The sequence below is a fragment of the Oncorhynchus clarkii genome, chromosome 6 (assembly GCF_045791955.1).
Source record: "Oncorhynchus clarkii lewisi isolate Uvic-CL-2024 chromosome 6, UVic_Ocla_1.0, whole genome shotgun sequence".
In the NCBI taxonomy this organism is placed as follows: domain Eukaryota; kingdom Metazoa; phylum Chordata; class Actinopteri; order Salmoniformes; family Salmonidae; genus Oncorhynchus; species Oncorhynchus clarkii.
In genome coordinates, this window is record NC_092152.1 from 33,132,545 (window position 1) to 33,148,696 (window position 16,152).

At 44.2% G+C, this 16,152-nt stretch overlaps 2 protein-coding genes across 7 annotated transcripts in view; one reads left to right on the forward strand and one right to left on the reverse strand.

Moving 5' to 3' along the window:
* The window catches only part of LOC139411015 (phosphatidylinositol 4-phosphate 5-kinase type-1 beta-like), a 97,140-nt gene extending 86,929 nt beyond the window's left edge, over window positions 1-10,211 (forward strand). The window contains exons 13-15 of the mRNA XM_071156796.1: window positions 1,455-1,572; window positions 7,201-7,330; window positions 8,978-10,211. Of these exons, the coding sequence (XP_071012897.1) occupies window positions 1,455-1,572; window positions 7,201-7,330; window positions 8,978-8,980 (251 nt within the window). The 3' untranslated portion in view covers window positions 8,981-10,211. The remainder of the gene's footprint in view (window positions 1-1,454; window positions 1,573-7,200; window positions 7,331-8,977) is intronic.
* LOC139411014 (ceramide transfer protein-like) overlaps window positions 10,139-16,152 on the reverse strand; it is a 35,402-nt gene continuing 29,388 nt past the window's right edge. For 3 of the 6 annotated variants that reach the window (XM_071156789.1, XM_071156790.1, XM_071156791.1), the window contains exons 10-18: window positions 15,917-16,003; window positions 15,260-15,337; window positions 14,430-14,525; window positions 12,805-12,937; window positions 12,609-12,679; window positions 12,390-12,518; window positions 12,131-12,260; window positions 11,716-11,852; window positions 10,205-11,419 (exon numbers count right to left, since the gene is read on the reverse strand). In XM_071156789.1, coding sequence (XP_071012890.1) covers window positions 11,725-11,852; window positions 12,131-12,260; window positions 12,390-12,518; window positions 12,609-12,679; window positions 12,805-12,937; window positions 14,430-14,525; window positions 15,260-15,337; window positions 15,917-16,003 — 852 coding nt within the window. In that variant the 3' untranslated portion in view covers window positions 10,205-11,419; window positions 11,716-11,724. Of the gene's footprint in view, window positions 11,420-11,715; window positions 11,853-12,130; window positions 12,261-12,389; window positions 12,519-12,608; window positions 12,680-12,804; window positions 12,938-14,429; window positions 14,526-15,259; window positions 15,338-15,916; window positions 16,004-16,152 lie in introns of all 6 variants that reach the window. The other 3 variants (XM_071156792.1, XM_071156795.1, XM_071156793.1) reach the window with 2 other exon arrangements.

Below are 16,152 nucleotides of genomic sequence, written 5' to 3' on the forward strand. Positions count from 1 at the left end.
TAACTCCTTCCTCTGTAACACCACTGTTGGCCAATATTACAGGAAGAGAAGAGGGTGTGGACTTCTGAATAAGGCCGAGGGAAGTCTTGGTTTATATTGCAACATGGCTTCTTTAGTTAATTGGCAATCCTATTTTTTTTCCTGTTTTAACTCAACAACACCCTGGTACATTATGTATAACCGTCACATAACATACCATGTACCCCGTCCACGGATGATTTCATTTGGCCCCCAGAAGTGTTTTTGTTCGGGGGGACTGTAAAAACACCAGCAAATCAACCCCAAGTGATGTTTATCTGTTCTAAAGTATCCCCACGCACCATAGAGAGACAAATATAAATGTAAGGTTTTAAATGATTGTTTTCATCAAATATTCATCTAGAGGATAATCCCTTCCATGAAGCAAATTAAAGGTTTCAATTTGAATAGCTTACTCTATTCCAGTTAACCAATTCTACTCATACTATTTGAATAGCTTACTCTATTCCAGTTAACCAATTCTACTCATACTATTTGAATAGCTTACTCTATTCCAGTTAACCAATTCTACTCATACTATTTGAATAGCTTACTCTATTCCAGTTAACCAATTCTACTCATACTATTTGAATAGCTTACTCTATTCCAGTTAACCAATTCTACTCATACTATTTGAATAGCTTACCCTATTCCAGTTAACCAATTCTACTCATACTATTTGAATAGCTTACTCTATTCCAGTTAACCAATTCTACTCATACTATTTGAATAGCTTACTCTATTCCAGTTAACCAATTCTACTCATACTATTTGAATAGCTTACTCTATTCCAGTTAACCAATTCTACTCATACTATTTGAATAGCTTACTCTATTCCAGTTAACCAATTCTACTCATACCATTTTGAGGGATAGAAGGTTCATGCAGGGACACTTACATAATTGTTTTATTCACACTTTATTATCTCATCTAATTAGACTAAATCAAACACACATGTTCTGTCCTGTGGGTCCAACTGTCTTTAGACCAATAGTACAGCAGCGTTTATAGATTGACTGACTGAAGGCAGTATCACTGAGATCATGGCTTTGTGTTTGTTTATCACTGAGGTCATGGCTTTGTGTTTGTTTATCACTGAGGTCATGGCTTTGTGTTTGTTTATCACTGAGGTCATGGCTTTGTGTGTGTTTATCACTGAGGTCATGGCTTTGTGTTTGTCTCTCAGTGAGCTCATGGCTTTGTGTTTGTCTCTCAGTGAGGTCATGGCTTTGTGTTTGTCTCTCAGTGAGCTCATGGCTTTGTGTTTGTCTCTCAGTGAGCTCATGGCTTTGTGTTTGTCTCTCAGTGAGGTCATGGCTTTGTGTTTGTCTCTCAGTGAGCTCATGGCTTTGTGTTTGTCTCTCAGTGAGCTCATGGCTTTGTGTTTGTCTCTCAGTGAGCTCATGGCTTTGTGTGTGTTTGTGTGTTTCTCCCAGTGTTTGGCTCCTACCTGCGTCCTGACCTCGTCCCTGACACCCCGTCCTTCTACGAGGGCTCCTCCATGGGAACCATCTCCTCCATCTGTGTCAACCTGGAGACCCAGTCTGAAGACAGGTACCTCTATCTGCGGTCTACCTCTGTTTCCTCTAGACCTTCCATGTCTCCCCTCCATCCCTCTACCTGAAGACTCCCCTTCCAGTTCTACCTGTCTTCTCAAAGGCCCAATTCCAAATGGATATATTTACACCCTTGTGTAAATATTGGCAACAATGATTTTGACCTGGGACACCAGGTGAGTGAACAATTGAGCTAATTAATGACGGAACCAACAAACCCTCCAGATCAGATCAGCAGCAGAGCCCCTGAGTTGATCAGCCCTGCCTCCCATAGGGATTTCCCTGAGGGGAGAGTGTGATGTAGATGATAACAGGTTAGACACACTGAGCTACCTGGGAGGCCTGAGGGAAAACATAGGACTCTGCCCCCAAACGTTGTGGTGACGAGCCACATGGAACAGGTGACTCAGATTTGTCAGGCTTTGTGACAGTTTCCACTAAAGATGCCCAGGAAGACCTGCTGGGAAGACCTGCTGGGAAGACCTGCTCAACATGCATTGAGTTCAGATGCAGTGCAGTCCATAAACCATGGACTTAAAATTCTAATCTCCCTCTAGAAAGAACCGTTTCTTCTCCTCTCATCTCATCTCTCCCCCCAGCCCTCTCTCTCTGTCTGTCTGTCTGTCCAGTAGTCTGTTTCTTCTCCTCTCATCTCCCCCAGCCCTCTCCGTCTGTCTGTCCTGTAGTCTGTTTCTTCTCCTCTCATCTCCCCCCAGCCCTCTCCGTCTGTACGTCCAGTAGTCTGTTTCTTCTCCTCTCATCTCCCCCCAGCCCTCTCCGTCTGTCTGTCCAGTAGTCTGTTTCTTCTCCTCTCATCTCCCCCCAGCCCTCTCCGTCTGTCTGTCCAGTAGTCTGTTTCTTCTCCTCTCATCTCCCCCCAGCCCTCTCCGTCTGTCTGTCCAGTTGTCTGTTTCTTCTCCTCTCATCTCCCCCAGCCCTCTCTGTCTGTCCGTCCAGTATTCTGTTTCTTCTCCTCTCATCTCCCCCCAGCCCTCTCCGTCTGTCCGTCCAGTAGTGTCAGGTTCTGACTCTAACTCAAAGCCTCCGTTCTGAGGCCTGCCTGGTCTTGCTCCCTTCTCAGGCACCTGTCTGTTGCCCTCAATTGTTGTATTAATGTTTCATTAATATTTGACTCCAGGCTTTCAGAAGGTCTGATTAAGAGGCATTGTTCAGATGAAAAATTGTGTGATTTGCTGCCAGGGTGACTTTCCACTCTGTATATACTGTGTCAGTCAGTAACGTGTGTGTGTGTGTGTGTGTGTCACCTTTTAAGAGAGGTAGGCAATAACGTGCCATAAAATGGTAAACACATTCCTCAATTTAAGCAAAGTCAGGTGACTTTGTAAATGACCTGTTTCAGATTTCACGCCAGCCCCATAGAGCCCCCTGCTGTTCACGATGCTGTGTTTTCATGGACATTTATTTTCCTACGTCAGGAGAAGATTATTTGGGGACTGTTTTTAGATGTCCATAGCCCAGTAAAGGAGCTTCACATAAAACAGAATGTCCCAGAATTCCCTGCCCTAGATTCACTCATATCCTGTTGTCTGAGTTCATAGACATAAACTTCCCCTAGAGAGACCTCTACAGCCAGACATCAGACATCACACAGTCAGGCTGTTTCTCTCTACATCCCCTGAAGGTGTTTTTTTGATGCTGGATTCTTTGATTCACCATGCATTTAGCTACACCATCTGTATGGCCTGTTATGTTAGTGACATTTGCATACACATAGCATTGCCTTTGCGACCATGAAAAAATAGTTGCATATCATATGTTTTTGTTGATAACTGTCTATCAATGATAAAATGTATTGCAAGTACTTTATACTGCAAAATGTTATGTTTATTCATTTTTTAAAGTACTTAGAGTAAGCAAATGGGCTTGTCCCAGTTGTGATGTGTTGAGTTGTAGTGACATGTTTTGGGGATTTAGAGTCTTCACGTTTTACTGTCTTAAAATGAAGTTTTAAAAGGGATTCAATTAGTTGTTTTCCCTACACAACATGCTCAACATTTTCAGAGTGAACGATCATTTTAGGAAGTTGTCCTAATTAATCAAAATAAAAAATAGAAAAACAAGGATTTATTGATGTCTTCACACCCCAGAGTTCATAGTTGGTGGAGGCAGCTTTACGCATCTGTGTATCGTTTTGAATAAGATTCTACAAACTTTGCACAACTCTTAGAGCAACATTTATCCATCATTTTTTTGCGAAATTGCTCAAGCTGAAGTTAATTTAAGTCCGGACTGAGACTGGACCACTCCGGGAACACGCAGCACCTCTTAGAAAGCCATTCTGGTGTCTTGGCATTAACATTTGTTTAATTGTCCCGCTGATAAATATGAACTATCCCAGGGTTACGTTTTCAGAAGGCTTTCCTCTTTTTTTTTTACCTGGGCTTTGCTTCTTTCATACACTGCTCAAAAAAAATAAAGGGAACACTAAAATAACACATCCTAGATCTGAATAAATTAAATATTCTTATTAAATACTTTTTTCTTTACGTAGTTGAATGTGCTGACAACAAAATCACACAAAAATTATCAATGGAAATCAAATGTATCAACCCATGGAGGTCTGGATTTGGAGTCAGTCTCAAAATTAAAGTGGAAAACCACACTACAGGCTGATCCAACTTTGATGTAATGTCCTTAAAACAAGTCAAAATGAGGCTCAGTAGTGTGTGTGGCCTCCACGTGCCTGTATGACCTCCCTACAACGCCTGGGCATGCTCCTGATGAGGTGGCGGATGGTCTCCTGAGGGATCTCCTCCCAGACCTGGACTAAAGCATCCGCCAACTCCTGGACAGTCTGTGGTGCAACGTGGGGTTGGTGGATGGAGCAAGACATGATGTCCCAGATGTGCTCAATTGGATTCAGGTCTGGGGAACGGGCAGGCCAGTCCATAGCATCAATGCCTTCCTCTTGCAGGAACTGCTGACACACTCCAGCCACATGAGGTCTAGCATTGTCTTGCATTAGGAGGAACCCAGGGCCAACCGCACCAGCATATGGTCTCACAAGGGGTCTGAGGATCTCATCTAGGTACCTAATGGCAGTCAGGCTACTTCTGGCGAGCACATGGAGGGCTGTGCAGCCCCCCAAAGAAACCCCACACCATGACTGACCCACCGCCAAACTGGTCATGCTGGAGGATGTTGCAGGCAGCAGAACGTTCTCCACGGCGTCTCCAGACTCTGTCACGTCTGTCACGTGCTCAGTGTGAACCTGCTTTCATCTGTGAAGAGCACAGGGCGCCAGTGGCGAATTTGCCAATCTTGGTGTTCTCTGGTAAGCACAACCCCCACCTGTGGACGTCGGGCCCTCATACCACCCTCATGGAGTCTGTTTCTGACCGTTTGAGCAGACACATGCACATTTGTGGCCTGCTGGATGTCATTTTGCAGGGCTCTGGCAGTGCTCCTCCTGCTCCTCCTTGCACAAAGGCGGAGGTAGCGGTCCTGCTGCTGGGTTGTTGCCCTCCTACGGCCTCCTCCACGTCTCCTGATCCACTGGCCTGTCTCCTGGTAGCGCCTCCATGCTCTGGACACTATGCTGACAGACACAGCAAACCTTCTTGCCACAGCTCGCATTGATGTGCCATCCTGGATGAGTTGCACTACCTGAGCCATTTGTGTGGGTTGTAGACTCCGTCTCATGCTACCACTAGAGTGAAAGCACCGCCAGCATTCAAAAGTGACCAAAACATCAGCCAGGAAGCATAGGAACTGAGAAGTGGTCTGTGGTCACCACCTGCAGAACCACTCCTTTATTGGGGGTGTCTTGCTAATTGCCTATAATTTCCACCTGTTGTCTATTCCATTTGCACAACAGCATGTGAAATTTATTGTCAATCAGTGTTGCTTCCTAGGTGGACAGTTTGATTTCACAGAAGTGTGATTGACTTGGAGTTACATTGTGTTGTTTAAGTGTTCCCTTTATTTTTTTGAGCAGTGTATTTCTTTTGCTCCTGACTCTCCAGTCTAACGTTTAAAGGGACATTAAAAAAACAATTTTTTTATCTCCAGCACCATCCCAATATAAACATATGTGAAAATTGCACGTTTCTATGTTTTGTAGTAAAAACGATAGAGGAAGATAAGTCTTTCCAATGACGTCATCGGTGTGCATCGTGATTTTTAACCAATTATGAGTAGGCATTGCCAATTGGTTGATGATGTCATTGGAAACACTTATCTTCCTTTGTTTTTACTACAAAAAAATGTAACGTGCCATTTTCACATATGTTGATGTTGGGGTGGTGCTGGAGATTATGAATAAAGGTCGCTGTTTCGAATCTCAGAGCCGACTGAATGAACAGATCTGATGTGTCCATGAGCGAGACACTTAACCCTAATTGCGCCTGTAAGTCACTCTGGAAAGAGCGTCTGCTAAGTGACTACAATGGGTGTGAAGACGTACGCAATCAATACATTTTTTTATTAATTTGGAAAATGTTCTTTAATTTGTCTTTCTCTTTGAAAATGTGGAGTAGGTTGTGTAGATAGGTAAGAAAGAAATCCAATGTAAAGCTTTTAAGATTACATTTTAAGGCAGCAAAATGTGAAGACTGCAATCGGTGTGTAGACTTTCACTACATACTGCATCTATTATGTTGAATGCTAGAAAGTGAACAAAAGTTATTTTAATATATTGTATAGATCAATAAAAAGTAAGAAGGCTATTAAAATACCTACATTTTTTTTAATAGCATAATGCGTCCACCAGTTTTATGTCATTGGTGTTACCACCTTGAAAATCCCTCGTTACCTATATACTGTACAAGGACCTTGAGCATACTCTCCAGTGGCAAACAGGGGGGGGTCTATATTAAAGAAAAGTATTAGCTACTCACACCCTTTTACTATGTCATGAAGTTGAGGATTCCATAGATAATTTGGCGTGTCTAAATCCAAAGTGTCACTTGGTGTTAGTCAATTTAAATGAAGGGGAATAACATTGTGAGCTAAATTATTAATCATATCACCTCAGTAAATAATTTTTAAAGGATTGATAACCATAGATTTTAGCATGTGCAGCCTCCATTTCAGAAAATCCTTATTTTCTTAAAATCTCTCATTGGTGTTGTCATCATTTGTGTTACTACTCCTACATTTGTGGAACAATGTTATCATAGTGATAAAAAATATTTAAAGTCATTAAGCTACCATATTAGTTGATTAAGAGTGGGAAGATATATTTACAAAATCTAGAAAAATTAAGTAAACATTTTTCCAAAAATGCCATGCCCAAATGCCACCATACTTCAAGAACGACCCCTTTATTTTGATCCACTTAATAAACAAAACCATATCGGCTTCATCCATACGGAACGCACTGGCCACCACACACCAGTTGTTACCAAGCCTCCACTTGTGAAGGAGTGTGTTAAGTAATGTTTGGAAGGAGTGTGTTATGTTATACTTTAGTTTCATCCCAAATATCACCCTATTCCCTACACAGTGCACTTCTTTTGACCAGAGCCCCAATGGGCCTTGTCAAAAGTAGTGCACTAGGGACAAAATAATGACACTATGTAGGGAATAGGGTGCCATATTGGGACTCAGACTTTCTTTTGTATGTCTACTCATATGTGTCTCTGGTTCTCCTGTGTGCCTTTAGAGACGACATGGCGTCCAGCTCCACATTCACCCTGGAGGACAGCGCCATCTGTCTGACGTCAGAGCAGAGCACCATGGACGTAGAGGTGGACATGGACCAGGACGACGGCTCAGTGCTCGACATCTACTTAGTGAGTTCTCACCCACTGGGTGTGTCCCAAATGGCATCCTATTCCCTAAATAGTGCACTACATTTGACAAGAGCCCATATATAGTAGTGCACTATATAGGGAATATGGTGCCATTTGGGAGGGGCTGTGGTGGAGCGGTCTGAGAGCTTAAAGTCCCTCTGTGTCCACATCACTAAGGACCTATCATGGTCCATACACACCAACATAGTCATGAAGGGGGCACGACAATGCCACTTCCCCTTCTGCAGGCTGAAAAGATTTGGCATGGGCCCTCAGATCCTCAAAGTTCTACAGCTTCACCATTGAGAGCATCTTGACTGGCTGTATCATCGCTTGGTATGACAACTGCTTGGGCATTCCGACTGTAAGTCGCTACAGAGGGTAGTGTGTATGGCCCAGTACATCACTGGGGTCAAGCTCCCTGACATCCAGGACCTCCTATACCAGGCGGTGTCTGAGGAAAACCCTAAAAATTGTCAGACTCCAGCCACCCAAGTCCTAGACTGGGTTAATTTCTTTGCCACATTTTTTTGCAGTATTATTTTAGTGCCTTATTGCAAACAGGATGCTGGTTTTGGAATATTTGTATTCTTTACAGCCTTCCTTATTTTCCCTCTGTATTTTTTGTTTGTATTGTGGAGTAACTACAATTATCTCCTATCACTACCATTTAAACTCTGTAACTGTTTTAAAATCACCAATGGCCTCATGGTGAAATCCCTGAGTGGTTTCCTTCCTCTCTGGCAACTTCGTTAGGAAGGGCGAATGTATCTTTGCAGTGTATTGATACATCCTCGAGAGTGTAATTAATAACTGCACCATGCTCAAAGGGATATTCCATATCTGCATTTTTTTATCACCAATCTACTAATAGGTGCCCTTCTTTGCGAACCATTCCAAACCCTCCCTGGCCTTTGTGGCTGAATCTATGCTTGAAATCCACTGCTCGACTGAGGGACCTTACAATTATCTGTATGTGTGGGGTATAAAGATGGGGTAGTCATTTATAAATAATTGTTAAACAGTATTATTTCAGACAGAGTCCATGCAATTATGTAACTTGTTAAGAACATTTTAACTTATTTAGTTTTGGCATGGGGGTTCAAGACATATCAGTTGTTTAATACATTTGTGAACATTTCTAAAAGCATCATTCCACTTTGACATTATGGGGTATTGTGTGTAGATCAGTGACACAACATCTCAATTCAATACATATCAGGCTGTAACACAACACAATGTGGATAAAGTCAAGGGGTGTGATTACTTTCTGAAGGCACCTTATCCTGATTGCCAAGTCACTTTTACCCCTACCTACATACATATTACCTCAACTAACTCGTACCCCTGCACATTGACTTGACTGATCTGTTCCTAAATCAAATACCCATAGGTTTTCCTTGTATTCAGCCTCGTTATTTTTGTGTTACTTTTTTAATTTAGAAAATGTCTCTTACTATCTCTGCATTAGTGGGAAAGGGCTCGTAAGTGAACACCTGTTGTATTCGGCGCATGTGACAAATCAAATTCGATTTGGCCCTCCAGGACTGAAGATGCCCACCCCTGCCTTAGGAACAGATCTGTCAAGGTGATATGAGCTGTATTTGTAGTATTTACTCACACTGCACTTTCTCTCTTGTGTTTCAGTGAAAGGGGAAGCTTACAGACAACCATTTCCTCCACCATTTTACTTTTGTCAATCATCTGACAATCGCTACACTCCATTGGACAGGGCTCCTTTGACTCCACCCCCAGCGCTGCTAGATCCACTCTGTCACCAAAACAAAGGACTGGGATGCTCACATCTGATAGGCTGATGGACTGAAACAAGACACCAATGAAATCAGTGATTGACATCCATTGGAATTACATGACATTCCATAATTGTGATCAATTTCAGACCCAACTGCTTCTTAGAGTATGTCAGAAAAGTTCCTTTTTCTTTTTCTGGAATATTCCTTTTTCCATGGCCTATAAATTCATATATATTTAGAAAAAGTATAGAAAAACATTTATTTGAATGTTTTAATTTTCTTACTGACCAGAAGTGACTCTTTAAAGTGATTTAAAAGTTATAGCACTTGCTTTGTAGTAGCTGGTTGGATGAATGTTTACAGTGACAACAGCATCTTGGCCGTTGCAAAAGTGTGATGGTGTCATGGAAAACAAGGCCAATCTGGACGAGCCTGGACTCATTATGCTGTAAATGGAACTGATACATTCTGAAACCGCCAAGGCCAAACTCATTGGCTGCTATGTTGAAGGTAGCCAGCCAACCAACCATCTTGCTATGAAGTAAAGGAGCAGTTTGAAGGCCTGCTGTTGACCTGAGATAGGGTCAGTGTTTCTGGGTCTCCAGCTCCATGGAGGAGGGTGATATGCACTCGTTCCTGACAAAATGGCACTTTGGATGTTAGTTTTGAATACTGTATGTAAGAACTATTTTTCTTGAATGTTGGGTTTAAGTGATCACCAAACCTAAACACAGTTTTGGATCGGTGGAATATGCACATTTTTACATTAAGTACACCTATGTATGTCATTGCTAAGTACGTGGGTAGATGCACAGACAATGAAGGACTACGGTAGATTGTTTTTGATGCACAGACTAGTTTTATGGGGAAGGGGTGTCATGGCTGAGGATTTTCTGATACTGAACAAGCGTGTCCTCTTTATTGCTAAGCAGCAGTTGGTCTCCATTTTAGACTGAGAAGCTGGTACATGACCTCACCCAACTGTCTCTCCGAATTCCATGATCACGCGTCGGTTTTGAGACCATAATTTATTACATAAATCTCAAATATACGGTTTGCTGAAGAGAAATATTTGAATCATTGAATGTAAAGACACTCCTAAAATAAATAAAAATGCTTGACACTTCTCTCACATTTCCTATTCATTCATGTAGAACGCAAGAGGTAATGAGGGACACATCCACACCAAACCCCTGCTCATTTGCTAGTGTAAAGTACAAATGCAAGTCAGCTCATTTCTGTAGTGTAGCGATTTTAATTTATCGAACATTGTCCAATTGCATTATTTAGTGCAAATAACACTTGAAGAGGACTTAGAAATATACAAAGTGTGCCCATTCTTTATATAGAACATTCAAGACAAATGTATTCAGCTGATGTCGCTCCTGACAACGCTGTTTCCCCATGGATTCTGAGAAGCTGATTGGAGGATTCTGCCCTCAGCTTTACAGACTTTTTGATTGCACAATCTTGAGGTGTGAAATGTTTAGTGTCTCAATCTAAAAGCACATCTGGTCATATTATACTGTAGTAGATAGATGAGCTCTGTGGATTTGTCCTGGTGTCTAAAGCATCGTGTCGGGATGTGAAATGTCATGTTGAAACGGCCCTCCCAACAACCACAACGTATATAAGCTGTATGTTACTTGGACAAAACAGTGAGAGGGAGGGGGCAACCAACACTTGATAGTGTTGCTGGGTCACATTCAACAGATTACTTCAATTTTATCCATCCATACTGTCAAATCAAAGAACATATGACAATAGAGACTTGTTCTTCCAATTCCAGGTTGCCTTAAGTCAATTCACATACACCGACCGGTAAACTAATTATCTCGGCCTCTGTATAATACATCACATCCATAGAGCTCCTTTACAAATATAGAGATTTTAGCCAAAAAGTGTACAAAGCTTTGGACTCCCTCCCCCCATCAGACCACAGGTCGTCACTAGAGGGAGAGGAGAAGAAGGTTAGCCATACTTTGCCTCTACTCAGTTTCCTTCTTTGTAGTGAAATTAACAGCATGAAAAGACGCTGTGATAATCAGTGATAAAAGTATAGTACAAAACAATTTACAAAAAGATTGGTTCTGTCGTTTCAGAAATTCTTGAATTTATATACAAACACATCCATGGACAGTTTAACAATGTTTTTGTGGCTCAGGTGGCTAGCAACTACTGATGGATTAAAGCCCTAAATCAGTCTGATACGATTATTTCATCTGGAACATTCTGGATGATTTGTAAAGAAATTCCGGTTGACAGATGAATGGGTAATGTAGTCTGTGGGAGCCCATATCTCTTCAGGACAAAAAGGTGTTTCGCCTTCCAACACCTGAGAGAAGACAAGGAGAAAGAAAGTTACCAAAAAAAGAGGGAAAATCCACTCAAAAACTATTTTATTTATTCAAATGATTCATGGTGGTGACACTTCGCATCTTAAACGTGACATGCAACAGTGGACTAATGAGAAAAGAAATACAAAAAATATTTTCAATGTGGCACACAATGAAAGACAACCTCAACTGATTTATTCATTTGACATGTGTGGTAAAGAGTAATTCAATGTCTATGATCTATATAGAAGGCTTGTGGCTGTGAGGATACGAGGGGGTTTGAGTTAGGTATTACCGGTGAGATTTAGAAGAGGATAGGTTTTCCGCTGGTCTTCTCCTGGACGTAGCCGGTGAAGCGTTTGAGGAACTTGGGGTATTCCCTCTTGGCCACGGCTCTAAGGACTGAGGCAGGGGCCCAGCCTCCAGGGTTCACTAGGGAAAAACAACCTCTCGGTCAATACATAGCTACAAACAGTAAGCCTGCATGGAGTGATATATAGTTATATTCAACATTTAACTCTCATTCTCCATCCACACAAAGCTCTGCCATAAAAGCTCTATATACCAGAGCAGCTTAGCTGGGTTCCATTTGGTCAAATAAGGAACATAATGGAAGAAGATTTTTATAGCGGTGGATAAAGTCAACTTGACCAGGCAAATAAGGACAACCATTTGGGGACATGAAAAAGATATTGAGCTGCTGTACTCACCGTTGGCCACATACGTGATCTTACAGAGGACGTTGTCCCTGCTGATCTCTTTGTTGCCCTCTGGAGGGCTCACCAGGGTCTGGCAGATCATGGCCACGTTGATTTTGGCACGGATACACCGGTTGGTGGGCTACACAACGAAAAGGTAAGAGGAGAGCGGAAGACACTTCTTTACCCCTTCCAATGCGACATCGATCCCTAGAATCAGATGTTAAGAACATGTATGACAACAATCCCTGGGTGTGTCTGTGGAACTCACCTGGGCGTTATCGTGATCTACAGAGAAGTTGCAGACCAGCCACGTGTCTGGGTCATTCTCATTGGTCGCCAGGATTTTCCTGATAGCTGATAAGTAGAGGACATCCCTCTGAGAGGCAGGCCATACTCTCTGAAACACAACCATTGGCTGTCAGTCAAAGGTGACCTATCTGAGAGCCTGACCGACTACGGTGAACCTGAAGAACCAGAGGTATATTACCTTGTGTGTCTGGTAGACTATAACAGCATTGTCTGAGAGCGTCTCCACCACGTTAAAGTTTTCAATGGTGGCTGGAAGAGAAATAGAGCAAGACAGGACAAAAACAAAAATTCAAGACGTTGTGTGCAAATTAAGAAAACAAAAAGATGCTAATCTATGAAGTTAATCTGATGATGAAAGAGGCAGATAGACTCACTCTCCCAGTCATTGCGTACGTCCGTGTCCCAGAAGTAGTGGCACAACTCGTGTCCGGTCACACCCTTCACTGCATGGGTGGCTTTCAGAGGGTCCAGAACGATGCCGTTCTCCTCCACCTCTCTCCTGTACACCTGAGATAGCACACAGTCACTGACAGTAGCCATATTGGGCCCCGTACACACCGACAGTAGCCATATTGGGCCCCGTACACACCGACAATAGCCATATTGGGCCCCGTACACACCGACAGTAGCCATATTGGGCCCCGTACACACCGACAGTAGCCATATTGGGCCCCGTACACACCGACAGTAGCCATATTGGGCCCCGTACACACCGACAGTAGCCATATTGGGCCCCGTACACACCGACAGTAGCCATATTGGGCCCCATACACACCGACAGTAGCCATATTGGGCCCCATACACACCGACAGTAGCCATATTGGGCCCCATACACACCGACAGTAGCCATATTGGGCCCCATACACACCGACAGTAGCCATATTGGGCCCCATACACACCGACAGTAGCCATATTGGGCCCCATACACACCGACAGTAGCCATATTGGGCCCCATACACACCGACAGTAGCCATATTGGGCCCCATACACACCGACAGTAGCCATATTGGGCCCCATACACACCGACAGTAGCCATATTGGGCCCCATACACACCGACAGTAGCCATATTGGGCCCCATACACACCGACAGTAGCCATATTGGGCCCCATACACACCGACAGTAGCCATATTGGGCCCCATACACACCGACAGTAGCCATATTGGGCCCCATACACACCGACAGTAGCCATATTGGGCCCCATACACACCGACAGTAGCCATATTGGGCCCCATACACACCGACAGTAGCCATATTGGGCCCCATACACACCAACAGTAGCCATATTGGGCCCCATACACACCGACAGTAGCCATATTGGGCCCCATACACACCGACAGTAGCCATATTGGGCCCCATACACACCGACAGTAGCCATATTGGGCCCCATACACACCGACAGTAGCCATATTGGGCCCCATACACACCGACAGTAGCCATATTGGGCCCCATACACACCGACAGTAGCCATATTGGGCCCCATACACACCGACAGTAGCCATATTGGGCCCCATACACACCGACAGTAGCCATATTGGCCCCCATACACACCGACAGTAGCCATATTGGCCCCCATACACACCGACAGTAGCCATATTGGCCCCCATACACACCGACAGTAGCCATATTGGCCCCATACACACCGACAGTAGCCATATTGGCCCCATACACACCGACAGTAGCCATAATGGCCCCATACACACCGACAGTGGCCATATTGGCCCCATACACACCGACAGTGGCCATATTGGCCCCATACACACCGACAGTAGCCATATTGGCCCCATACACACCGACAGTAGCCATATTGGCCCCATACACACCGACAGTAGCCATATTGGCCCCATACACAGCGACAGTAGCCATATTGGCCCCATACACACACATCACTGTTCACGGTATGAGTGAGCGGGTAGGTAGTCTTCTATACTAGGCATGCAGGGGGCAGTGTGTATAGTCTGTAGGTAGAGTCTAAACACGCTGGCTAGCCCCATCCTCACCTTCATCTCGCCCTCCTCCACCACCAGCTGCCAGTTGGCGTCGCCACCCATGTCCTGCAGGGAGTAGGTCATGTGATTCTGAACCACGTCCTCCACCTGAGACAGACAGTCAGACGTCAGATGTAGCGGGCCTGCAGTCACTGCGGTGTAGCAGTCTCTGCCTGAACTACATGCCACTATTAGAGAGACAGTATCACCGGGAGGGAGAAGAAGACAAGGTACAGGACATACAGACAGCACACTTGATGCTCACATTGCTGGGGTCCATGCCTGATCATGCAGTGAATGAGGGAGCGAGGGAGGAAGAGGGGGCGAGGGAGGGGTAACTACAGGAATCCAGTCGTGCATTGCATCCGCTGAGCTCAGATGGTGGTCAGGGGGCGTGGCCGTAGCTCTACACTCCCTCTCATGCTAGACACAATGCAATCCATATCATTGTGTTATGTCGAGTCGATGACGAGGCTCTTTCTCAACGTTTTCATGAATCGAAGCTGCCCTGTAGCTCAGCTTGCCTACTCTGATAACAGATGTCTTCTAATCATTTTGCAAAAGGAATGAACATGGACTCGTCAAGGACAGCCCTGGACAGTGTGAAGACAGATCTCGGGGGTGGGGGTGGGGGGGGGGAAACACACTGAAGTGCATCAGAAAGATGGAACAGAGACAACGAGTTGAAGAACAGGTCATCAGTCAGTGTTGAAGCTATGTAGACAGTACAGTGTGTATTAGAGCTCCTAGTCATTCCCATGCAGCCAGTCTCAGTCAGTAGAGGGCAGTGTGCATCCCCAGGGGGCTGGTGACACGCTAGCGGTGCTCAACACATACAGTACCTGTGTGCTGAATCTGTGAACATCATCTGAGGCACTGACTAATTCAACAGAGGACAGGGAGGAAGAGTAGCTATGGGGCTACGCAGCAGAGGAAGAGGGGGAGGAGTGGAGAGAAAGTGTGATGGGAGAGAGAGAGAACAGAGGAAAGGAGAGAGGGGAAAAGGGGAGGAGAGAAATAAAGAGGTGAGGAGGGGGAGAAAGAGGGGGAGAAAAAACATCCAGGGAATGAGACTCAGGATGCCGCCACACGTGAAAGACGAGCAGAGAGGGTTTACCACCCTTCACTACATGAGAGGGTTACCCAAAACAAAACAGACTAAATCAATACGAGAGGTCAATAGAAACCCAGCGTAAAACACCCTGGCTGGAGAGCAGAGGAAATCCCACACAAACACCACCAGAGAAAGGCCCAGTAAGAATACCCATGTTGGAAAACGTATCAAACCAACACACACACGATCTCAGATGTCTCTCTATGTGGCCTACAGAGGAGAAGACGCCAATAGCCATGTACTGGCAGGCCTGTTACAGTGAAACAGCTTCATAGTGAGAGGGAAGAACGTCAGAGACAAACCATATAAACTGAACAGACTCTTGACTGTGCTAAATGCACTGGTGACACGCTGTCATATTTAGTTGGTCTGTGTGTGTGAGTACCTGTTTGGCAAAGCGGTGTGTCCCGATGACGGAGTATGCGTCTCCAGGGGGGACGGGGGTCAGTCTGGGTATCCTCACCTTCTCTGACTGACACGGAGGAGGAACACACAACCAGACATCAACACCACATTACTCTCAGGTTGTCCAATTTAAAATAAAATTTACACAAAAAATATAAAAAATATATATAAAAAAATATATTAAAAAAAATAAAAAAATAAAAATTGCTCACACCT